The 25,449-nt window shown below is 45.0% G+C and overlaps 1 protein-coding gene across 1 annotated transcript in view; it reads left to right on the forward strand.

The window, feature by feature from the left end:
• The first annotated feature begins 4,781 nt into the window (after nucleotides 1-4,781).
• PITX2 (paired like homeodomain 2) overlaps nucleotides 4,782-25,449 on the forward strand; it is a 30,765-nt gene continuing 10,097 nt past the window's right edge. Inside the window, exons 1-3 of the mRNA XM_063309806.1 lie at nucleotides 4,782-5,015; nucleotides 10,120-10,175; nucleotides 10,810-10,947. Coding sequence (XP_063165876.1) covers nucleotides 10,130-10,175; nucleotides 10,810-10,947 — 184 coding nt within the window. The 5' untranslated portion in view covers nucleotides 4,782-5,015; nucleotides 10,120-10,129. The remainder of the gene's footprint in view (nucleotides 5,016-10,119; nucleotides 10,176-10,809; nucleotides 10,948-25,449) is intronic.

Consider the following 25,449-nt stretch of genomic DNA (forward strand, 5'->3'; position numbering starts at 1 on the left):
TCGGAAATAACGCGTTTTCCCCTTCTCGGACCGCAGTCCTAACCTATAAGCAACATTATTTTCTTTCCAGTATTTGGTATGCCTTAATGGTGATGGATTTTAGACATTCTTACTGGGAAAAATAGATGTTAGAGCAGCATAATTTAAATATCCATAGTCGAACTAACAACTGGGATTTACATTCATTTACTTAAGAGAAATTGATTTCAAAAAGATTTCATTCTTGGCTAAGAGGTAATTGCATTCTTTGCATGTTTGCTTGGGAATCGGTACCTTTGAATTTAGTGCAGTTTACTAAATTTCATAGGATCAGATTCTGGATATGCGGGCTGGATTCCACTTGACGGTCATTCCCACTGAAGTTAATTACTTCCTATGAAGCGAGGTTACTACAGGATGTTGCATTTTCAGGACCTGCATTTTGGTTAAGGAGAGTTTTACGATCGATTTAAATAAGTAGTAATCTATCCGTTAAGAAAATCGTTTCTGGGACCTGAGTTTAAACACAACTGACTTGCGAACAGGTCCACCTGACTCCGGAAGTCAAGGGCTACGCTAAAGCGTGTTATAATCAGATCATCAACTTTGAAAAAATAAAGAATCCTTTTTTAGAATTGCTCCCCGCGATATTAGTAGACTGGTTCTCCGATTTATAGCTAATAGCCAATTAAAATCGGCCTTTAGGAATCTTTCTGCAGGTCCTGTTTTAAAATTGTATCCGTTTGTTTCCTAAATAAGCCAGCAGTGTTTTGATGGAAAATCAAGTGCCCGAAATGAGCATTTGCTGTCAACTTCTCCCGCTCACTCCAAGACTTCAAACCTGCCTTTCCCCAACTCGATTCATGGAAATCGGCAACACAACTTCTTCGCGGCCAAATGACTTCAGGCGAAGCTTTGCAAAAGCCAGACAGGGGGCATTTTTCAAAAGTCCCGTCTCCAGGGTTCCAGTGAGGCTTTCGGAGTGTCCTAGAAAGGAGCCTCAGATAATAATCGTGTTAAAAATGGTCACTGGGAAAGTCATGCACTGGTCATGCAATCGTGTCACCATTGCACCCTTACACAGAAGTAACCTTGAAATAACCCACATGGTCCTCCTAGTTAAGTCGGCCACATACTTTGTTTACGTCTGTCTGCCTGCTCAGAAAAGTGGCTGGTGCTTCCTGGGATCGAAAGAGGCGAGCGTCTTCGCCCTACCCAGGATTGTATTTCATCTACTGGGAGAAAGAGAAAACGTGCTGGGATGGGGGGGGCGGGGGGCGAGGAGGGGGAGAGAGAGATTGAAATCCGTGTATTAAAGCAGCTCCACAGTTTCCAGACAACCTCGCAGAACCCCTGTTTCGAGGCAGCCTGTCTAATATATTCCCTAGCGATTCTGGGCATTAATTAGTTGTTTAATAGGAGTATGACCAAAAATGTAAAAGAAGGATTAGGAGCGTGAAACGTATGTCCAGCTCCTTCCACGCACTCGAGGAGGGAATGAAAATCACTCTGTATCTTATGTTTCTCTACGAGCCATTTGCATTTCCCACCAGCTGCTCACTTCAGCTGCACCCCTTTCTAGCTAGCGATAGAAGTGCCCGGCCCGAGTCGTGCTCCGGCCTGAAGCCCCGGCATTGAAGGGGGCAAGGGAGGCAGCCTGGGGGCCAACGGGGCGGGGGAAGAAAGCCACTGGAGGCCGGCTGGCAGTCTGGCTGGGTAGCGCAGGCGGGGAGCCAGCGAGCGAGGCAGCCAGCGTTGGATGGGGGCGGAGAGGGAGGTCGGTGGAGATCCTAATCTGAAGTCCCTGGAAGAGGCAAGTGGCGAGAAGAGGCGCGCATCTTCCAGGGTTTCTGCTGGGAGGAGCAGGAGAAGGAACAGGCTCCCCGCCCCTCCCCCGGTCCTCAGACGGATTCAAACCAAAGGCAGCCACAACACGGCGGGCCTGTTTACCTTGGTTATTTTACCCAGTACTGTCCGTACATTAATTAGGTACGCGGAAGCATCAGCGTATTCCAAAAGCCGAAGGGCCGTCTGGAAGTTGCTGAGAGCCAAACAAAAGGATTCATTCTCTTTCTGCCTCCACGTTCACGAACACCACCCCCCTTCCACTTCACAGAGCGACTGAAAGAGAGATTTTAGGATTAACCCCCGTGGATTTATTTTTCCTTCACATTCCTTGTTGCGATACAATAACTCGGCCCCCATGTAACCTGCTTGGCTTTTCGCAAGGACACAAATGCGGGTTGGTCTGCTCCGTTTGCACACGTGCAGTTGGGAGTTGGGTATGCCCCACAGTAAATCTGTTCGATTTGTCCAACGTAAGGTGCCTAATATAACATATGGTGCATTCGTAGCATGTTTAGAATTTGCTAAGTATAACTTTTCAAATAGATTACATTTGACGTAGGACAAATTCTAGAAGGATAATTCCAAATGGTCTGCAAGTGGTAACACTGTATTTGATATTTGAACATTCGATGGAATAAGAATTTTCCCACTAAAATAATTCATACGTTTCATAAATTAATCCTTCTCATGTTTATTCAATTATTTGCCTCCAAGCAAGTGGGTTTAGGATTATAGCCATGCTATAGGAAAGGACTCCCTTCCAACAAAATAAATGAAAATGCTTAAACATTAAATACAACTAAATTAGAATCCATTAAGCCACGTGTCTTTAACTTTACGCCCGAGAAGCAGACGCTCCAAAATGGCTCCATTTCTTTGGGTCAGGAACAACCCATTTCCCAGCTTTCAACTAATAGACCCGAACTAAGTGTCAAACTAAGCAACTTTATTTTTTAGAGGGAGAAAGAATTGGCTGTTTCAAGTGGCGTCGGAACTTTTCCTTTCCTTTTTATTAAATGCAAAATACACAATAAAGTCAAATTTAATGGTGATCTGAAAATGATTACTGTGTAAAGATTTAAAAATAGATTTTATTTTAAATGACGTGCTGTGAGTGTGGAACAAATGCAAGAAGGAGGCCACAATTTCTTGGCAGTGTTTTAGGCGTAGTGTCTACAGCCTAATTTTTGCAGTGATTGGCGGACGGGTTTTCTTTTTGTAACTGGTCTGGTAGACTTCCTAGGATTTTTGTCTAGTACTTAAACAATACTCCCGATTCCTTTAACCAATCATCACGATACACGGACATTCTTCTGCATTACTTCATCTTGTTAGGAAGAACGAGCAAAGCAACCGCGCAGGCCGGATCTCTCGACGTCCTTCTCTCCGCCAGACATTTGCTCCCGAGGAACCGCGCCATGCCCTTGGTAGGCCCCCAACTGCCTCTCCAGAAAGCGCGCCAACTGCACGGCAGCCACGCCGTTCGGAAACCGTTATTTCTTCCTTCGCCTCGTCCTTTTAATAAATCAATGATCGGTGACCCCACGTGAACCTGCTGGGGGCAGAGGCAGCCGAGGAAATTCTACACTGCAAGGCGCTTCTGGATCTCGTAGGTAGCGAGCCTTGCCTCGAAAAGGCCCAGAGCGCCTTCCCTTTTGCGCCCCACGGCCGCCGCCGCCCACCTTTCCCAGCTGCAGACCGCAACGCGGAAAGGCTCCGTTTCCTACCGAGTGCAAGGGGGCTTGGATCTTGGGCAGGGCGACCTCCGGGCCCTTTTGCACCGGCTCCACAGCTCGGCCCTGCTCTTGCATTGCACGCTGCCTGCCGCCTCTCCCTGCCGGCCGCGCGGGCCTCGATCCTCCTTTACCTCTTCTTCCTTTCACCGCCGGCTTCAGCACGCTTTCCCTTTGCTCGGTCCCCGGCTCCGACTCCAGAAAAAAGAAAAGCTAGCTTGGTCCACTAAAGGGAGGGCAACCAGGACTCTGCGGGAAGAGTCAGTGTTCTCCCGGCCTCACTCCTTCGCTTTCTCCTCTTGGCTTCCGACTTTTCCTTCTCTCTGTGCATTTTTTGCTGTGTGTCTTTGATCGCTGCCTTTTCGCTCGCCTTCGCCCCGCCATCTCTTTTTGTCGCTGAGGACTATACGCTCCCCCGCACACGCACCCCCCACCCCATATGCTGGTGACACTCGCTCTCTTCCCGGGCACTTCAACTGTTCTCAGTGAAACTTTCAGTAAATAAGAACCCTGGGATCGGGTGCCCCCCCGCACCCCGAGTTCAGTAGCAGGACCTCTTTCCTGCTCCTCTCTCTCCCTCCCTGTTTCGGCGGGTTTTGGTTTTTCCGCCTTCTCTGTCAGCACCTCATTTCTCTCGAGCCCTGGGCTTTTCCTAAACTGGCGCCCTCCAGATATCTTGGACTATGCTTCCCATCATTCCCTGGCCAATAGGCATTGTAGTCCAATACTTCTACAGCGCCTCAGGTTGAGCAGAGGTGGTTCTAACCTGTCTCTCCTTCATCCAGGATCCTTTCGGCCGACTTCGATTTCCTCTGCCCCCACATCCCCTTTCTTCGGCACCAAGTCCTTCCCCAGCAGCAGCGGCAGCAGCAGCAGCAGCTGGGCCGCCCCCTGCCTTCCCCTGCCTTCCCCTCCTCCCCCCGCTGATCACCCCTACCTTTCCCCCTTCCCTCCCTCCCTCCCTCCCTCCGCCTCCCCTCCGCCGCTCGGCTTGGCCGCCGACTTCAGTTTGGTGGAATCTCTGCTGACGTCACGCGGCTCCCCCGGCCAGGCAGAGCGAGGCGAGCGGAGCGGAGTTGAGCGGAACAGGAGCCGCAGGAGAGCCCGCGCCAGGCTGGGGGAGCCGGGTCGCCCGCCGGGAAGCTGCCCGCCGCCGCCGCCGCCGCCAACCCACCCGGGCCCGGCCTTCCCTTCCCTTCCCTCCCCTTCCCTCCCCTTCCCTCCTTTCCAGGGCTGCTCAACGACCCTTTTTCTTCTCCCGGGGATCCTGGCTTGGCTGCCGCCCTCCTCTGACCCAGGCGGGCCTCGGAAGCTGCTGCTCGGAGCGCTGGCGGCGGCGGCGGCGCGATCTCTTCCCAGACCTCTCCTTTCCGCCCGGGGATTTGCTCAGCGCTTCGGGATCCAGGACCCACCCCGGCCGGGCAAGGCAGGAGCCGTCAGAGCTAACTGGAGCCGGTAAGCCGGAGCCCGGAGGTCGGCCGTGCCGTGCCCCTGGGCCGGCGGTGTGAGCAGAGGCGAGTCTGCTGGTTGGTTCCACTTCGGGCGGCTGGTCCCGGCCGGTGATTTGTGGCGCTCGGCTGGATCCGAGACTTCGGCTGTCTGCGCTGGTTTGGGGCAGGGGCTGCCAGTCGGGTGTCAGAGAGGCTCGCTCATTTCCAAGCTCTCCTTTTGGCCAACTTAGACGAGCTCCCTTTCCTTCTTTCTTTATGTCTTTTCTTTTTCTTTTCCGTTGCGGCTGATTAACATGTCTTGGGATCATGGCCTTGTAATCCCCCTGGGAAGAGATGGCGGAAGGAAGGAAGGAAGGAAGGAAGGAACGAAGGGAGGGAGGGAGGGAGGGAGGGAGAGACAGAGAGAGATCAGGTCCTTTTACAGAGTTTTCTCAAGTGGCGTCCTTTGCAAAATCCGATTGGCTCTCCTCGCCCCAATTTCATGTTTTTTATCCAGTCTTGGAAAAAGTAGCGGAGGCCAAGTTGCCAAGGAGTTGCCACAATGAGCTGAGTCCTGCCTACAGGAGTAACATTAGTAAACACATAATTACAATTACTCCTAGGATGGTTTACACTCTACTACTGCTAACCATGTGGTGTATCAGGATTCTAAACTTAGATTACTTAATTATAGTGTGGCCCTCAATATTCTACTTTCCTCTGGTGGTCTTATTTAAAAATTACTTACAATTTTCCAAAAATTGTGCCGGTTTGTTGTTGTTGTTTGTTTGTTTGTTTTTGCCTTCTCACTCCATCACATCCCTATTATTAAGTCTGGTTCATCTTCCAAAGGCAGTATAAAGAGTAATTTGTATTTCTTTTATTCTTTAAGGATCAGTAAAGGACACCTACATTAAGCGAGAGATCAGATAGAAAGTAAGAGGTTGGGAGAAGAGGAGGCTATTTTTCCCTCCTAATTAATTTGGTTGGTTTTGTAAAAGTTCCTTTACATTTCCCCAAGTGAACAGCACACCTGTAGAGAGAAATGTAACACATTCTTGTCTAAATTTTCAAATCTTCCAAACAATGAAAACAAATCCAGCCACCAAGGATTTCTGACTATGCCTTTCGAATCTCATCCACCTCCTCTCTTGACCCAATTTTGCACTTTTTGAGGAAGTCCCAGTTTTGCATCAACAAGCATCAGGTTAAACTTCTATCTAAAATTCCATGGTTTTATGAGTCACTTGATATTGATGAGGGAAGAAAGAAAACCAAGTATTGAATTCTAATCTGCAATGAAACATATTTCATTTTACATCTCATGCACTGTCAGATGTACTTTATTTTATTTTAGCTATTTTTCACAATAATTTTGGTTGAAGTATTTGTGTGTTGCTTATGGAAGCAATGTAAGACTCTTGAATTTAAAACAATAAAATGAATATAAGAGGAAAGTATATTGTATAGAGGATTGGGTCAGGAAAAAAACATGATTCTAGTTGTAATGTTGATTGGCTGACTCCAAAGTATTTGGTAAAGGGTCCCATTTATTCAATCTTATTTGCATATATAGCAGTCTAGCATCTGGGGCTAATACTAATAAAACCTAACAGTCATTCCCAAGATCCTCCCCCCCCATAGATAAAACAAATTTGCACGTTGGATGTTTAAAAATTGATATGGCACGGTCATTTCTTTTTTCTTCGCAAAAATTGTGGTTGTCTCCTTCTTTCTCACACTACAGCTTGCATACTTGCCTGCTTGCTTACTTGCCCAACTAGTCTTAACTTGGTACTGCCTTCTGTATAAATCTGCCTAGACAGCTGCAAATCTCTATTTCTCAACTGCCATTAACACTTGCAATCAAATAAATAATAAGCCAAAAGAAGTAAGAATAGGATTTTAAAACAATGGATAAATAGAGCTCCTGACATCAGACTTTTTTAGAATAACATTTTCTAGTGGTTGAAATTTAGGAACTGAAGGACTTAAAGCAAAAATTAATGCCTTATCTGTCTCCATGTGCTCAATTAATTAGCCAGTAAGGCAAGCAAGAGTCTGAGAGATGGAATTTGTCCTGGGAAACCTGCTTGACAAAAAGCACTTTAAGGACCCTCCAAGAGAAATTAAAAGGGACTCTTAACTTCTGTTCTCTAATAGTTTTGCCACAGATCACAAACCGGGCCTTAATACTGGGAAAAGTGTCTCCTTTGCTTCCTCTGTCCTTCTTGTGGCTCAGAATCTAAACTATCCTGGGCATATTTCATGTCAGACATGACTCCTGAGAAATAAAGATCCTATGCCTATTCCATATGCCCACCTGGCCGTGTACATTTACCTGAAGCAAAATCTCCATTGTATCTATTGCTGGCACCCAGACTACTCCAGATGCTGGCTTGGAGAGAAAGCAGGTGGCTTTTGATCTGACCTGAGATCTTAAGGCCAGCCAGTGTGGGAAGAAGTCAGCAGTCTTGCTAGCTTCTAGGAATTTTCTCCCTGGATCAAGGAAGTGCATCTTCAACTGGAAAACAGTTTTCCTTGTGATCTGTGAGAAAATTTATGCAAGAGAGCAGCTAAAAATTGGATGGAGGGGTATCATCATCATCATCATCAAAGAGAGGGATTATTGTTCATCTTCCAAGCTGTTTCTGATTAGCCAGCTAGACTGAGCTGTCCTGTCCCCCAAGGGTTTCTGAGAAGGCTCAGAAGGATAAGTTGGTTAAGAGTGGGCACCCGTTAACACACTGAAATGGTGGAAGGGGATTTTGGGGAATGGGGATGTTAAATTATCCAACTGAAGAGGACATGCAAATTTTCTATCCAAATTACCATAAGTAAACATTTGAAGCCTGGACTAATAACCTCCCATCTGTGTTACTTCATATCGAGTTAGTTGAGAGCTCTGATAATGATTTTTGTAATATCTCCCAAACAGACATCTCAATCAGGCACTAATCCTGTGCCTTTTTTCCTCCTTATCACCATGTATTTATTTATTTATCTGCACTCCTTGGAAGAGTTAAAATTTGGAGCATCCGGTGTGAAGGTGACATCTGGCATCTCCCAGCCTTCTCACGCCAAAGGAGTGATGGGGGAAAGGTCCACTTCCTTTCTTGCCCATTTCCTCCCCATCCCAAAAAGGCTTCCCCACAAAGGTGCAAGGGAGAAGCTGCCTCCTCTACCTTGAAAGAGGGCTCAGCATCTTCATGTAGGCTTCCCTTCTCTACAAACAAGCCAGAGTCCCTGGAGAGTGCAAACTCAGAACCTGACCTTCCTCTTTTTCAAGGCCAGTCCTCACTAGTGATTTATAGCATTGCCCAGCCATGCCATCGCTGTGGCAATACAAAGGCTGTCTTCATTGCTGTTATGCTGGCATGGCAGTGGCTCAGTGACGTAGTACATCTTTGGGAATGGGTGTCTACAGAGACACACACCTGGCCATGTCTCTTGAAAAGAATGTCCCTTCCCCACATGGTGGGAGGTGACACCCATCAAACCCTTCCTGCTCCATTATGTAAATTACAGCATTTTTTAAGCTGAATATGCTCTCCTGGCTCAAAGATGCCAGCTATTGATTTATTCCAGTAGATTGAGACAAGACTAACATTTCATAGGATCAGGCTGAAAAGTTATTAACTCGCAGCCAGCGTTAGCTTTACTTGGAAGTCAGTTGCACTGAATCCCATAACCTTTGCTTTCAGGTAAATGCCCAGCCTTAAGACCATAATTCTGTAAAGGCAAAGGCAAGCCCCCTTCAAGTCCCCCGGGTTGATTTCCCCACTGAAACCAACTCCACAGAAGATTTGTTGCTTTGAATCAAAATAAAATCAAGCAAGTTTAGACAAGCCCAGTTCTAAACAATAGATTGTAGTAGCTGGGATTCCACAGCACAAATGAATAGATGGAAAAATGTGCCATTTCAAACGTAAGAGGAAAAAGTTCATTTGGGGTAGTTAATTGAAGCAAGCTGTTTATGACACACAGAGGGGTGAATGTAACTTTCATACTAGCGCATTTTTATTCAACTGATTAAAGAGGTGTCTTTACTTTGCTCAGGATCAGATTGTTTTTGCTTTTGGGCCATGCTGCATACAGCCTCCCTATCAAAAACTGTGGGAAAATCCACTTTTCCCTCTCATTATAACTCCTTCAGATCTTTGTGCTTTGAAACGATTCTGTCAGGAAAGAAATATCCTGGGGGCACCGGGCATTTGTCAGATTTCAGGCGTGAAATGTCGCACGTGAATTTACATTAGGTTTGCATCAGTGGACTTGCCGTGTGTGTGTGTGTGTGTGTGTGTGTGTGTGTGAGAGAGAGAGAGAGAGAGAGAGAGAGAGAGAGAGCAAGCTTGTATTTCAAAATTAAGTTTATGCAGAATCAGAATTTAAATTCAATGGAGAAAGCTAGATGGCCTTCAGTTTCTTTAAAAGCCCAAAGCCTAAATCACTGGTCAAGTTGGCTAGCTGGATTTAATACTTCAATTTCTCTTGTTGGAGCATCAGAATTTAAAGCATATGAAGAGTCTGCCTCACTCCCTGCACTGAGCTGCACAGGGAAGAGAGATCTGCAAGTGTCCACATAGAGGGGTGGGGGGAGAGGGAGACAGGAGGCTTCTGACCAGGGTTGCTCATAAGTAAAGACCCCAAAGGAGGGGTATCCACAGGGTGTGGTCAAAAAAGTTGATGCATGCAAAGAACAGGCAGAACTTTGATTGCATGGTTGTGGCCACCATCTTGACTTTTTTGACGTTCTGCGGACGCTCCTGCAGCTGAGTATTGCAGCCTGAAACCAAATGCTGGCTCCTGGGTCTTTATACTAGCCTTTCCTACCTGATAGGTTGGCCTTAAATATCCTTTCCCCCAATTTCCAGACTTCATCATGCTAGCTGGGATTTAAGGGAGCTTAAATCAATGTATTTGGCTGGGAATTATGGGAGCTGAAGTCAACGTGTCTCGAGGGGACAGTTCTCCTCCCCCATCCATTACTGAAAGGATGGGTTGTTTGCCACGCAGCGGATTGTTACGTTTTTCTTTGAAGCATTGTTTTTTCGAGGGCGTTTTGACTTCATGAAGCTGACGTTTATCTTGCAAGTCATCCTAACGCCAATACGTCTGATGTTTTGCAGATAACGGGTTATGGAGTCCAACTGCCGTAAACTTGTGTCGGCTTGCGTCCAGTTAGGTAAGAGAAATGTTTCGCACCGAACTGCTTTTCCATTTCACCAGAACGACTTGCATCCCAACGGCGAAGTTTGCTCGCACGCTGTTTACTTGCTGACCGCTTTCAAAAAGAGGCATTAAAAGTCGGGGGTGGGCACGTGAGCGCATCCACATCTGCACAGGGCGCGCGCCTTGACGGGGAGCCCAGTCGGGGCAAAATTCCGGTTGCACAAGCCCACCAAGAGCCCTGCAGCCCGACTGATCGGGGGAGAATTAAGGCGGCCTCCCTCGGTCAAGACGGGAGCGGACCCGCTTGTTCCTCTCGGGGGTTGTAGCCAAAAGTGACTTCGTGCCTCTCGAAACTGAAAGGCCCGCGTGACTCCCAGCCGGGCAAAGCGCCCTTGCAGGTCGAGGACAAACAGCGCCGCCGGTAATGGGAGGTGGACCGCGCGCAGGTCCAGAGCAGGTCCAGGGAAAGCCTCTCGGGACCCCAAAGAGGACCCAGACCTCCAGCGCCGCGTCGGTGCATCCCAGCCCCCTCGGGCCCCCGTTCCCAACTTCCATCATCCCCAGCTAGCCTAGCCTGGCCAATGCGGACTCCAGATACTCCCGCTCCCTCTGCTGAACAACGAGCCCTCCTCCTCTTTCCCTCCTAGGGGTGCAGCCTTCGGCCGTCGAATGCCTGTTCTCCAAAGACTCCGATATTAAAAAGGGGGAATTCGGTGAGTCTCCGGAAGGAAGGAAAGAGGCTTCGAGCAGCAAAGTCTTCGGCAGGCCCCACCCCAGCGCCAACGGTGAGTCGAGGCGGCCCGCCTCCGCCTGCTCAGCATTCCCGGGGGTCGGCGCCCCCTCCCGTGAAAGCCCCGCAGGGCTCTAAGGAAGGCAGTGGGGCGAGGTCAAGGCGGGCTCTCTGCTGCGCCCAGAAAAGATCCCGGCGGTGGCCGCCGCCGCGGAGGGGGGAATGGTGGGAGAGCCAGAATGGGGTGTCCTCCGCTCTTTCCCAAAGCTTTCTCTAGCAGCTGTTGGCTCCTCTGCGGCGGCACGGGCCAGGGTTGCGCGCTCTCCCAGCCTTCCTCGCGGCGCAGGGCGGCGAGCTGAAGGCGGTGCAAGGGCGCCCTCTGCTGCTAAAGGTCGGTGCGGAGCGGAGAGCCGCTAGGCGAAAGGTGCGGTTTGGCAAAGTGAGTTTGAGTCGAGATTTTTCCTGGGAAGGGGAAATATTTGTACTGGGCACATATATTTGCCGGAATATGCTACTGGCATGCCACCACTGGCGATTTTCTTTTGCAAAAAGAATCGGGTATATTCGTCTATATCCTCACTGAATTCGAAACAGGACTTCATCATCTAAGATACACACTATCCCTACAAGGCTAGCAATATGGTACATGCAGAAACCAGGACCGAGAGGCTGTAGCAGCACCATTAGGTGTTTGCTTTTTGCTATCCTCGGAAAAAGCCAAGTGGCCTTTTTCCTTGTTTTTTCTTTTAAGTATCAATGTTTATTCAACAATATGTCCCCTTATATTCTCCCAAAATTTCTCTGTAGTAAGGTGTGTTTAGCAGCCAGAATTGCTCCCCAATCTAAAATGCACCATAGGAAAATGAAGAGAAAAAAAAGTCCCTTTGTTTTCCAAAATCAGAAACCTTTCTTTCTCACTTTGGGGTAAATGGGGGACCATTTTTTCAGCGGTATGTAATTTGCAGTGGTATATATTACAATCATAAAATGGCTCTGAGTGTTTTTGTTTTAAGAAGGCAGTTGTGTTTTTTTAATTAGCAGAAATGCCATTTCGTTAATACCCCAAGATAATAATGACTTTCTTTGGAGCATTGTTTATGCAGATGGGCATGGTTGTTTATGAGAGATTGCACGAATTGTAAGAGGTGTTTTCTAATTGGAAAAGTTCCACTGAGTTTCAGTGGCACAACCTCCCTCTTAAGAAAATACCGGGCAGAAGTGCCATTCAAGTTGTTTCAAAGGCATCACTATACACAATGCGAAGGAAGGGGATTAGACCTTAGCTCACAATTCACTATCACAGTATAACCCCAGTGGCTTCATCTGGGTGATTTTAGCTCAAACGAATCTCTTTCACACATGCCCGCGGCAGAAAAAGGGATGTTGACGGGGCATGTTTGTGCTGTGGTTGGTCTGAGTGGGGGAAAGCCGCATTCAACATGATCTCCTTCAGCTGAATTGCGGCTCCCATGATTCCCAGCCAGGGGGGCCATTGCCGGGAGCTGGAGTGATGTGCAGTTGGCCGTGCTGATTCGGGATGATCGGAGCGGTAATCTAATAGACCTGATGATCTGGTTGAAAGAAACAGTGTGTGCAATAGAGGTTTACTGAGAAGGAAGTGTATACAAACGTGCACTCTTTCGGGGCAATTCTGCTGAATGGATCGCATCAGGCAAGCTCTTAGCTATTCAAGTGATGGGTAAAATCTTCTGGGGGAGAACCTCACCTTTTCCTGCTAAACATGCAGGAGCGGTGGCATTTACTGCTGTGGAGTTGCACCTGCGCAAGAATTTGCGGCCACCCTTGAAAATCCCTGGTAAGACAATAAAAGCGAATTGGTGGGAAGCCTGTGTCTGTGTCGAGCTCACCAAAGAGACCCTCAGCCTAGAGAGCTTTGACTCCAGACAAGGGGAAATAATTTCCAGGCAAAAGATCCCTCAGTAGGGGAGAAGAGGCTGCCCCACATGCGAAGGGCACCACTCAGGATGTTGAGTTGGGAAATCACGTTTAAAGGTACGTTATCCAGGTGTGAAAATGCACCTTTCTGGGAAAGAACCAAGTGTTGGAGAAAGCCAATTCAGAGATGGGGTTGTCTGCTGTGATCAGACCTTCAACCTTCACAGAAGAAGGCAGCCTTGGCTGAGGAGGGAGAGGGGAGCCTCAGCTGGAAGTAGCTCCTCACCCTGTGGTTGCCCTATGAGTCAAGCGAGCTGGAATCTCCTAGGTCCAGCAGAAGTCATCTTCTCAAGAATGGCTACCGTACTGAACCCAACGAAGATATTGGTTGTAGAGCCACCACTAAATGGGTTGGACTTTTAGCTAAGGAAAAGTTTAGGGTTTTTTTCCCCCATCATGACCTACACCATTCATTCTGCACCCGGAGTTTTGTACCCGCGTGTTTCATTTCCTGCCCTACACAATATCCCACAATGTCTTTTTCACTCCCTTGAATCAGAAAGGAAATGGCTAAATAAACACATAAAGGCTGTTGTTGCTTTTTACAGAAAGAAGAAAAAAAAAGTTTAAATTAAAGGGTGGAATAAAAATGGTTTTGTGCTAAGCTAAGGACCAGATGATACAATATTGGGAAGGGAAGCCAGGACTGAATATATCCTAATAGAGAATGCTGGGATTCGGTGAGGTAGGACTCAACTGTTGGACTTTGTTTAATGGATTCAAAGTGGTGAGTCTTGAAAGGCAGAATTCTGGGGCACCATTGTGGAAAGATCTCATATTCTTAACTAAAGTGAACTATTGTTTTGGGCCTTCAGGTCTGCCCATTATGTTGGACCAAACCACGCCGGCTAGGAACAATCACTATTGTAATTCCAAATATTTAGGAGGCAAGTGATTCAAGAAAGCTGGTGGTGAGAGATTCAAACCTTCAGCTTGTTAAAATTCCAGGGAACGGAATGAGAAAATTAAGAGTATTGCAATCCCACCCATGGAAGGATTGGGGCCTTCAGTTTTGAACAGACTGTGTTTTATATTTTAGAAAATTAACACTTTTGTCAATGCCTTGTGCAGTTTAAAAGATGTAAACCGGTAAGATGCTTCTGTCCCAGTGCCATAGATGTCAAGGAGGAGGGCTTCAGGAAATGTTTAATGCAAGTGCATTTGAAATAAACATGGCTTAAAAGTCTGCCTGTTAGCCTGCATCTTTTGCTGCTTCCTGCTATCCTTCAAATAGTCTATAATGGACTTACTATGTACGAGGATTTAATCTTATTCCTGAGTAAAGTGCATAGGATTGTTGCTCTCAGCCGCTATCCTGCACTTAGCAAGGAGAGCCTGAAAAAAAATTATGGTAAATGCCCAGATGAAAAGAATGGGCACTGCCCCTCAATAAAATGGTCTTAAGGAGGCAGTTAGTTTCAGGGAGACTTTGGCCTCCTTTTTTTTCCCAAGCTCCATTCATTCCAAAACTTACCTTGGGAAAGTGAAGAATTCTCACTTGAGCTGGGTCGATAGCCAGAATATTGGCCATCCACAGATTGTACTAGCAGATTCTTCCATTTGGGCCTGCCCGGCCTCCACTGATGGATTTTAAAAGCCGGCTCCATTGCAATCTCTCATCTGCTTGCATTCCTGGAAGCATCTCCCAAAGTTTCCCTTTTGTTAAAGAAGACACTTTGCATTTGAACTCGTACATCTGAATGGTGGGAGAGGGGCTTCTTTATTTGTTTGCTTGTTTTAAAGGCAATGGGAAAGTTTATGGCTAGCAAAACCTGGAGCAATTTGCAAATATCACAAAAATACTCATATTTTGACTTTACTAACTGAATATTCATCAACCTTCCCATCCCAGTACTTTCCAGATTTGCTGGACAACAAATCCACCAATAGTCTCCAGGTATTATGGCCAGGGATTGAGGATGATGGTCACTGTAGATGATAGGAGCTGTAGTTCAATACATTCTCAACAACTTCACTGGGTTGGGGAAAGCAAGGAGCAGTTTGTAAAACTAGATGGATTCTTCATCCAAGCAGTGGTTCAATGCGCATTTAACTTGGAATAAGTCTTATTAGCTCAGTGTGAAAAATTATGTGTATGATTGTGCTACCAAAATAACTAAATTGCAAATGAAGCGGGCTGGTTTAATTCAATTATTTTGAATATGTTGAGGAGTATCCAGCATATAGCTCTATGATCAGTCGAATGGAATTTGAGAACTCTAACCTTAAGATGTATTTCTTCCAGAGGTCTTGGAAAGACTTTTTGATTTTCTGCAGTCCTTAAAACAAATTCTCCCAAGCGGATTCAGTTCCAGGCAAGGCTTTACCTAGGCAGGAGGGGCTGAATTCACTGTACTGGGCTTTTGTTTTTGTTTTAAAAATACAGACATGGAAGAAGGTCCACTTGGGACAGCCCTGTTTGTCACAAACTGGTTTTTCTAAGTCTGGGTGGGATGTTTGCTAAATAGGCTTCCTAGAAAATAAACTGCACTGAACTCAGGCAAAAAAGTTGGTGCTGCTCTGGGTAGTGCTTAAATTTAAGCTGACAGGCATTTGATTGAGATCTTAATGTCTAGGTAAGGCAGGCAAAGGTGAACATTACTTATTTTAAAAGTTTAATTCAAAGAAGTACAGAGAAAGGTTTAAAAATTAAGTTGCCTATTTATCCTCCTTCCTTCCTTCCTTCCTTCCTTCCTTCCTTCCTTCCTTCCTTCCTTCCTTCCTTCCTTCCTTGGAGACATATTGCTAAGGGGATTAATCCTTCATAGATTTTAAATATGTTAACTGACCCAAAAGCAATGTCTCAGTTAAGTACCGCCTAGCTTAAATTTGGTGTTGCTGTTATTGTCATTTTTAATACATATCTGCAAAGAGGCATTTTGTCTGTAAAGGACAATGAATACTTTTTAAAAGATTATTCCCTTGACTGCCACACAGGTCTAAAATTAAAATATACTTTCTGTCTGTCCATCCATCCATCCATCCATCCATGTATCCATACCAATTTCTTCTTGTTGTATTATTGTTGTTATAGACTATGCAAAGATTTAACTGCTTTGAATTTACGTTTATGTATTCATGTATGCATTGAATTATTTGATTTATGTCCCAATGTACATAGGACTCCCTCCTCAAACTTCCCCCACAACAACCCTGTGAGGTAGGTTAGGCCAAAAGAATGTAACTGGCTCAAAATCACCCATTGAAAATCACCCAATCCAGGGTTGAAGGTCAACTTTCATCTGAGTCTTCCCAGTCCTAGTCCAATACCTTGACCACCATGCCAACAATACAGAATGATTCCAACTGATTCCAACCAGTTTGGAATGTCAAATCATATTAATGTCAGTCCAAATGTCTTCTGACCATTTTGGACTGAAAACACAATACACCAGTGTTTAGCGATCCAAATGAGTCCTAAATCAAATAAAATTGATTTGGGCATTTAAACCAAATCCATTTCCAAATCGGCTCAAACCAGATCAGACCAATTCACAAATTTGTACCATTTATATTCTGCTTTCCAACTAAGGTCAATAGGTGTTAGCATAAGGATATCAGAAGAGCTGACTGAATGAGTCCAAGAGCATCTTTTGTCCACCTTTTGTTTCCTCCAGATGTCAATGGGGTACCTTAGTACAGTGACCCCTTGCAACTCATGCTCAGGGGGAACAGAATATATTTATACACTCATCCTAACTAAAAGTCATTGATAGTCGTATGGTACTCCCCTTCCAAGTCTGTCTATGTCCACTACATCTTTTAGGACTTATTTAATGTTCTCCTGTATAGAAGTTCATATTTTAATGCAAGCACTAAAAAGTGTAATTTATTGAGCAACATTTATTGAGTCAGATAATAAATTTTTTCATTTCAACTCATAAAAAAGCCATAAGACAATGCTCAACATTTCAGAGTGCTGTGTATCTTAGTAGAAGAGTTGAACATCTTCTGAATAGATCTCTCCATTGAACTCAATAGCTGGGACCTAATGATGTTACTGGGAAAGTCAGCCATCTGAGTTGAGTGGAACTTGTTTCCAGAGGGATGTACTGTATGCTGAATTAGGCATCAAGTGAGCTTCAGGATGCTTAAGGGCATAAATCTTATTTCCTGGGAATGAGTCCCATTGAAATCAACATGCTTGCTTTGGATGGACATGTATAGCTGTAAATAAAAAGATGTTGGTTTTATTCTTCAAAGGGCTATTCAGCAATTTCCTTGGGCAGAATGTTCATCTCTGTTCACTGCAGAAATGGCATTCCCATGTCCAGATTTCATCAACTCAGGATTGTCAGTGATGCTCTAGGTCAGTGTTTCTCAACCTTGGCAACTTTAAGACAGGTGGACTTCGATCCCCAGAATTCCCCAGCCAGCCTGGGTAACACAGTTGGGTCCCTTTTTCAGCATTTTGAACTGCCTCAGTCTGCCTGGTTCTGATTCTCAGGCATTTTAGCTTCAGTGTTTTGTTTTAAGAGTGCATTGGATCCTGTAGCACCTTTGGGGGTTTGCTGGTGGGGCCTCTGCCAACCCAACTGAACATTCCATCTATTCCTCAAAAAGCCAGACACCATGCTGCTAATGGAGAAGGAATGTGATGTTGTGATCTTTGATTTTTAAGGGATGGACAGTTGCCATCCCATGAAAAGAACTCAATCCAAAGTTCAATGCGGGATTTGAAATGATCAAATGGATTGATATTTTTCCTTTGGGGCATTAAATCAAATCAGTTAAAACATAATCTTCTTTTAGTATTTTGAATTTTTATACACTCCTACTGGTCAGTTGGCTCCAGTGGAGGAAACAGAATGCACCCTGACTCAGTGATGACAGTAACAAGGACATTGATGACAATGACAAGAAAGGGAGGGAAGCTGTGGTGAATATGCAATCCTGGAAGTTTTAAGAACCCCTGTATCCAGGAAGTCTGTGTTCTCTCCATTTCTTCCATCTATCTCTTCTAGACAGGGAGAATGGGCCAAAATACCATAAACTGCTTTGATCATTATTCTGCAGACTTCTCTAACACCGTTTGACTGCATCTGCCATCATATCTGCTGGCTTAGCCAACCAATACCCAGTGACCATGCTTTGGGCCATGGAACCTTTGGGAGAATGGAAATCGATTGCATGTCAGTTCCTACAGAACTGCAATCTGGACAAACCAGAAAGTAGAAAGCTGCAGCGTGTAAAGATAAGGTGTATTGGCCAATTGTAATTAGCCTCCCTCAATCTGGTGCCTGGATTACAACTCCTATAATTATCAAACAATGTGCCTTTTATATTCAAGAACAACTGGAAAGACATCAGGGTAGGGAAGGCCATTTGCATGCTTTCTCATTCATTGAAATAATTCATGGGCTACATATGAGTGAAACAAGAGTGCTGAGTTTGACCAGGAGAACAAAATTCAAATTCCGGCTCCATTGTTTAGTTGATAAATTGGTCAGTGGTCACGAAGTTAAGACCTTCTTATGTGGCTCACTCCAAAGCATCATTCTTAGCCAACCAGGTAAGACTCAAAGGATCACAAGCAGCCCATGGGACGATTTCCTGTACAGTGTATTGTTGCTGAACGTGGAGCTGTTATCCCACTGTCAGCCTTTTCAGTACTTTGCTTTCTTCAGAGAGAAAGCACGACTGCTGAAGGGCAGGAGCAAATGGCGAAGAGGCAGGGGAGCCAAGGACCTGTTTTCCAAAGCGAGCCACCACCTTAAAGAAGTGGATTTGCCTGACTGCCTCAACCGACGGAGCCAAACCCATCATTCTCCATTGAATCTAGTTGCAGTGTTTCTGCAAACGGTGGCGGCAAGCTACTTTCGGCTCCTGGGGCAGGCACGCATGCACGCATGCACGCAAGCCGGCTCACATCCCGCGGGCCGCGCCTTCGCCCTTCTCCGTTCCTAATTTATGCAGCCTGGTTCGGTCTGCCACGCGGGGAGGGCGCTGCGTAACGAAAGCTTCAGCCGTGAGCACGAATACGCTAATGGAGCAATCTGAGGTCTCCTTAATCCTATGTTTTTTAAAAAAAAAATCCGTCGCCTTCCTAATATTGACTGAATGGGTAATTAATGGCTCTTCATCAAGGCGAATAACCGGTAATCCGAGATAGACGAAAGACGACAAGCTTTCGGGTTTTTTTCGCACTTCTTTTTTTTTTCCATTTTAAAGGCAACAGCTCTTTCCAGAAACGGCGTCCGAACGGCAAGCGAGTCACCGAAATCGAACGAGGGGCGAGCGTCGCCCAGAGGCTTGCAAGATCTAGGGCAACGTTTCTCAACCTTGGCAAGCTTAAGGTGTGTGAACTTCAGCTTCCAGAAGTCCCCAGCCATCTGAAGTCCACCCATCTTAAAAGCTGCCAAGGTTGAAAAACACTGATCTAGAGAGAAGTGAAGGAATAAACCGGAAAGGCTTGAAACCTCACCAGCACCCTAAAAATCAAGGAGACAAAAAAGAAAGACTTCCGGCTCTTTTTTTTTTTTTTTTTGGCTTGGTAGCTAGTTTTTTCTCTATGTTTTTGATATTTATTTATTAATCATATTCATATGGCTGTCCATCTCACACAAATCAACTCTGGGCGGCGTCTCTGCATTTTTTCTCTTCTTTGCCTCCCTCCCTATTTTCCGCTAGCCGCTTCTTTCTTTTCGATCCCTCCCTTTATTCTTCTCTTTCCTGCCCGCTAAATTGGCTCGGCTTCTTCTTACTTTTCTACCTTTCGTTTTCATTTTATTTGCAGTCTTCTTTCTTTGGCTTTCTTCTTGCTCGCCCACCCAACCTAGGTGGGTAGGTGTTGTTTGTTTGCTTTGCGTTTGTCCGTGGAGCTTTTAAGAGAAAATTGGTTCTACGGTGCTGAAGTGGCGACTGTGAAAACAGGAAAGGGAGACCCTGTTTATTTCAGATTGATTAGCGGCCCCGGGAAATGATTTAAGGAACACCCACGAGGGTGCTTTAAAAACCTTTTGCCTCATAAGCTAAAACAACAGGGTCTTGTGGTAATTGAAGAGTAATCATTTTATTGTAGCACAAGCTGGAAATAGACCATAGTCTAGGAGAAAAAACCTGGTAAAAATAATGAATGGTTCCTCTTGAATAATAATAAACAACATGGTTAGTCCTGAAGGAGTCATCATATTCTTTATTGTTTTGACCAACATGCTAACAAGGGTTATCCATCTGGCTTCCATGATGTGATCATAATTAATCGGGGATCTAGTTCCTGACAAAATAGGCTTTATTCAGGAATTGTGGCTCTGGAGAGCAGGAAGGAATGAAATTCAGCTAAAGCTCCAGTTGTAGAAATGAACAAAGAAGAATAACATGGCTTTTATTTCTTCTGATTCTGCTATGGTACAGATTTTATTTTATTTTATTTATTATTTGACAAGGAGAACAGCTTGATCACATTTTTATGGCTGAGGGCAAATCTGAACCAGCCTGTTCTTTGTCCTAATCCAACATTTTGGTGACTACAGCACATTGGCTCTTGATTTCCCTTACCACTTTCTTTGGATGAAGAAAACCTATTAGCAAACCTCATGTGATTTGGGCCAATTCTCACTTCCCTGCCCTGTAGCTAGGATGGGTCATGAAGTGTCCTCAAGTCCACAGAGCATCCCCTGCCCTGATTCACCCTAGTCTATTCTTAGCTCCAAAAATCATGAGGGATGAACCTCTGAAAACTTTTATGAATGTAGAAAACTGAGTAACTTGTAGTAGTGGTGAGGAACATGCTTGCAGATCTATTGAGATACCACCTGAGCAGGCACCACAATTCTTCATTTCATTTCATGAAATGTGTATGTCATTCCTCAAAACAGAGTCTTCAGAATACTTTACAGTTATTTTCTATAGTTCTGAGACCTAATATTGTATAACTGTTCAGGTACCTCATAGAGTTGCATGTGTAATATTGGGCCAGTCAGTCTACCTTGAAAGGTTTTTAAGAAGATAACACAGCATTATAGATGCAGCTTCAAGATAGTTGAAGAAAGGATGTGATAGAAACAAAGGGAATGATAAGAAGGGCATGTTGTATTTTTAATAGCACAATTCTGAGATTTACTGCCCAGAACTAACTACAACTGAATTACCCTTTTAAAATACTAATAACATGATAAATTCCCAAATTCTGATATTTCAACATTTGGTTCCTAATTAAAAGACAGCCATTTGGGGAAATTCTAAGGATTCTCCGAATTGTTCTTTGTCACATAATTCTGCCCACAAGTCAGTTAAGACAAAATATTAGAATTTAATCCAAATCAATGGAACTCATCCTTTTAAAATCCTTACTGCTTATATTTAACTAGGTTGAAAATCAGACTTGCATATCCATTACCCTACCTGAGCATGAGCTCACTACAAAATTATCCGCTGATTCTGGGAGCCACAAGAGTTTTGCAGTGTCTCCTCTTTCTTTGTAGCTTTGTTTCTGCCATATTTAGAATATTAACTATTTCTCATCAGTTATCACTGTCAGTGAACTATGCTATTGATAATCCAAGTTTCTCAGACTATCTAAGCATCCTAGAAATGGCACTGAAGTAATAATACTTGTTTCCCAGAGTGATACGAATGCCAAAGTATAACTCAAAAGAGGGTGTTTATTAATTATCAGTCAATTGTCTGTTTGTTTAATTTTAATATGACAGACTTGCATTTCTAATGCAAGGTTTAGAACTGCTGTGGGGAAAGGTAGTTTCCCTGCCAGTTCTCCAGCTGTTGTTAGCATAACTGCATCTCCTTGTTCTTTCCCTTCGCTGAAGGGGTTGGGGCAGGCACCTTGGAACAGTGGAACCAACTAGGGTGGTGTTAGAGAAGACAAGGAATCATCCCGTGGCACCTTAATCATTGCCTAAGTTTGGGTAGATCCCTCATGAGATGCTTTAAGCAGGCAGTGTTTAGAAGGAATGAGAGGAAACCTGGGCAAGATACCACTGAGATGTTCTTACCTTGTAAATTCATGTAAAAATGTATCCCACACAGATCAATGCAAAGAATGTATCGGATTACAGTTTAAGATGAAATGCAGAAGGAAATTATATGCAAACCTCTTTGAGAAGAACAGTCTTGCCCAAGAGCAAGGGCACTTGAGAAGAACTGCATGCTTCCATGCCATTTACACCACTGGCATTTGAGCAAGAGACCTTCCCCCTGGCTCCAGCCTGTGAGCTCATGCTGGCATTACGCATCTTTCTCATCCTACATTCCCAGTGTCAGAGGCACAAAGCTAGGTCTGGTTAAAAATAAATGTAGATGAGTGGGGAATAAAAGCTACTGAGATGAAGGACAAGAAAGTTATGAACTTCATGCCACACTGTGGACAGGAGCCCACCAAGTTAAGGAATTAGCCCTTTCACTTTCCAAAGCAGAGATTGGTGGCTTTGGTCAGTCTAGTTACAAAAGCCCACCAATCCACACCCTGTTGTGGATCTGGACAAAATAAAGTGGGGGTGGGAAGGGTGAATCTTATGAAACCCCTCTTGCCCATATACAACGCTCCTTTGTCAAGGACAGAGCAGATTCTTAACATACCAAAGGTCCTAAGCCCATCCCTGACATCCAGCTGAAAACCCCCTGCCTTTAATTTAGGAAATACTCAGCTACTGGCTTCGTTTGGCATAAGGCTACTAACTATGAAGGTTGTGTTGGTGTCAGACACTGGACTAACTGAATTCAGACAACATGCTAAAGCGTACTTGTTATACAGTGCAATCTGTCTCTCCATGTCCCATTTTAAGAAAAAATGTGAAACCTTCACTCATTAGCCTTTCCTACTACAGTGGGTATTTTTAGTCTGCTGTGTGGGTTGAATGTTGATGCCGTGTTTTTTCTGCTGTTTTTTTTTTTGGTTTTTTTTTTACTGTGGCTATTTCTTGTTTTATGATGTTACAATGTTTTATGATGTTTGGTATATTTTATTTGGATTTGATGGTTATTTGTAGAATTTTGTTAGAAGTGGCTTGGGAGCATTGCTGGGAGCCTGTGGTATATTAATGTGATTGATTGATAAATAAATAGCCCAAATAAACTACTTAATAGCCTGATTCAAAAACAGGCTAAGGCAATGAACAAATCCCCATGGCACGCTAAACCACCAACCGCTTACAGTCATCTAGCCTTCTGAGAACCCAGAATGTTGGATTAGTTAAGTTCTGTTCACATAAACATGGGCAAATGTGATGTGGGAACCCAGCCACATCATCTAGAATAAATCTCTCTTCTTGTCCAGAAGCAGATCATGTTTATTATCATCATCATCACCACCATCAATTTAAATTTATGCTGTATCAATGCTTCTTTCTGCCATTTGCTGGTCTGTGCCTCAAAACTGGGGACAAGATTTCGAAGCCCTAAGTGGACAGAACAGCCTTTCAGGAAATGTTAATGCCCATTCTCCCACTGCTGGTGTTTTGGAAGCAGACAGCTAAAGTAAATGGTAAAGTGTGGATCCTTTTCTATAGAAGATCCAGGTTCAGCCCTAGTAATCCAATTCAAGATAGGAGAGAGTTTGTGAATGGCTTCTATTTAAGAGTAGCTGCCAGTTAAGAGTAATTAGATTTCATGATCTGGATGATTAGATTAGATTAGATCAGATCCACAATCTCAAGGAGGTTTTCAATCAATCAGGAATCATAGGATGTCAGGCTATCATGCCCCCACTTCAGCTAGACACGGAAATGCCTGCAGGAGCCTTTCCTGACCTGGTACCCTCCAAAAATGTGTTGAAATTGCAATGGGATTGTAAATCCAACACCCCCATGGACACCAGGAAGGGGTCTGCTGCTGCACTATTTCTACTCCAGGTAATGCCCTCCCTCAAACTCCCACCCCCCCTTTCACACCACTCTGTACAGTTAACTGGGCCATATTTTGTAGTATACAGTAGTAAAGCCATTAATTCAACTTTAACCCAGCTTAAACGCCTTGGCTTGAAACTTGTCATTGACTGCATGGGCTAGTCTTCTCAAAATCCATGGGATTTGCCTCTTCCTTCAGAGCAGCAGACATTTTATGCGATGTGTTTCTTTTAAAAAGTACTAACTTGTGTTTCTTATTTTACCCAAAATGTGTCTACTCTACTTAAGCTCTGAACTCAAAAATGCCAAGGTGGTAATCTTATACTCCTTAACTGGAAGTCCCACTGACAGCAGTGGAGCTGGCTTCTGAGTAGATACATTTAGGATTGCAGAGCACAAGTGCTAGTTTCCTACCAGGCAAAGGTGCTAAGCAGGATACCCCTCCGTCTGTGTATCTTACCATAATGGCTCCTTGTAAATACGAAGTCCGTTGGGTTGGTCTCTCCCTCCCTCCGCAGTGGAAGATAGGGTGCGTCTTTAGGACTGCTGTAAATACAAACGTTAGGATGGTCTCGGATTTAGAATGCATCCCCCTGAGCAGAAAGAGGCATTTTCAATCTGACTGGAGAAGGAGTGGTATTCCTTCACCCAGCCTCAACGGGCTGATCTGCCCTAGTCCATTTCCAGCCCCTTGATTTCTTCTATCTACTTCCTTTCTCCCAATTTCCCGAAGTTGGAGGAGAAATTCCTAGCTTCCATTTTGGGGTGCTGGGGAGTGCGGCGTTTTCTGCCCCCAGTTCCCAACCACGCCCGCTGCGGCTAAGTAGTTTCCGCCGCCGCGTCCGTTGCTTTAATAAGGCTTGGAGGTATTTACGTGGCGTGTGTAGCCCCTCGTAGCCCTGGGAGGTTGAGAACCGGGCTATGGTTAGTAAACAAATTGTGGAGAAAAGCTCCGGATTCTTATTGATTTACTTATAGGTCATCTGCTGGCGGTGCTGAGGGAGAAACTGTTTACTTTATACATATACTTTATGATCTTGGGGGAATTAGAAGAAATTCAATAAGAAAAGAGCTAGAATCATTTAAAGACCCTATTTAAAAGACTTAAGCAAATTAGAGTCTTATCAGCTTAAAATCCACTACAAATGTAAGAGAATTGTCTGCATCCAAACGCTGAGGGGTCCTGAGGAGAGGCAAGTCGCTGCCAAATCTCAGGGATAAAGCCTCGTCGTTTACAGAGCGGATAATGAGCATCATGTAAATTAATGTGACCTCTCCTTTTTTTACCAGACTACTAAAATCATACGTGGTTTAGCGGTGAAGGCGAGAAGAAGTCCGTCCGGGCACCGTCTCTCCTTAGAGGGGTGTGTGTGGAAACGGGGCTGGGGTTGACAGAAGCCCGTGCCTTCTTCCCGCGGCAGCGTCCCGGGATTTACAGCGGCTTGCCTGAGTTCATCCCGACCACCGAGGCACGGGGGTCCTGTCCTGCGAGGCTGAGCCCAGCTCTGTTATGCACCAGGACGAGTCAGCCTTGGCAGAGAGGTGCTCCCACCGCTGCAAACTCCCCGGGTTTAATAATTGGGAATCCGGATTGAAGAGGGCATTTTTTCCCGATTATTGAGGGACGAATGCAAGGCGCCCATTTTAAGTAACCGACGGTAACATAGTCGACTGGATCTTGCGGGGCAGAGAGAAAAAAAATCTTGTTTCTGGGCTACTCAACCTGCCCCACACTCTCAAGGGAGAAACTAAAGGATGATCAGTCTTCCAAGCCCGGCTAGAAGCAAAGTCTACCCGAGATT

The sequence above is a fragment of the Candoia aspera genome, chromosome 8 (genome assembly GCF_035149785.1).
Source record: "Candoia aspera isolate rCanAsp1 chromosome 8, rCanAsp1.hap2, whole genome shotgun sequence".
NCBI lineage: Eukaryota > Metazoa > Chordata > Lepidosauria > Squamata > Boidae > Candoia > Candoia aspera.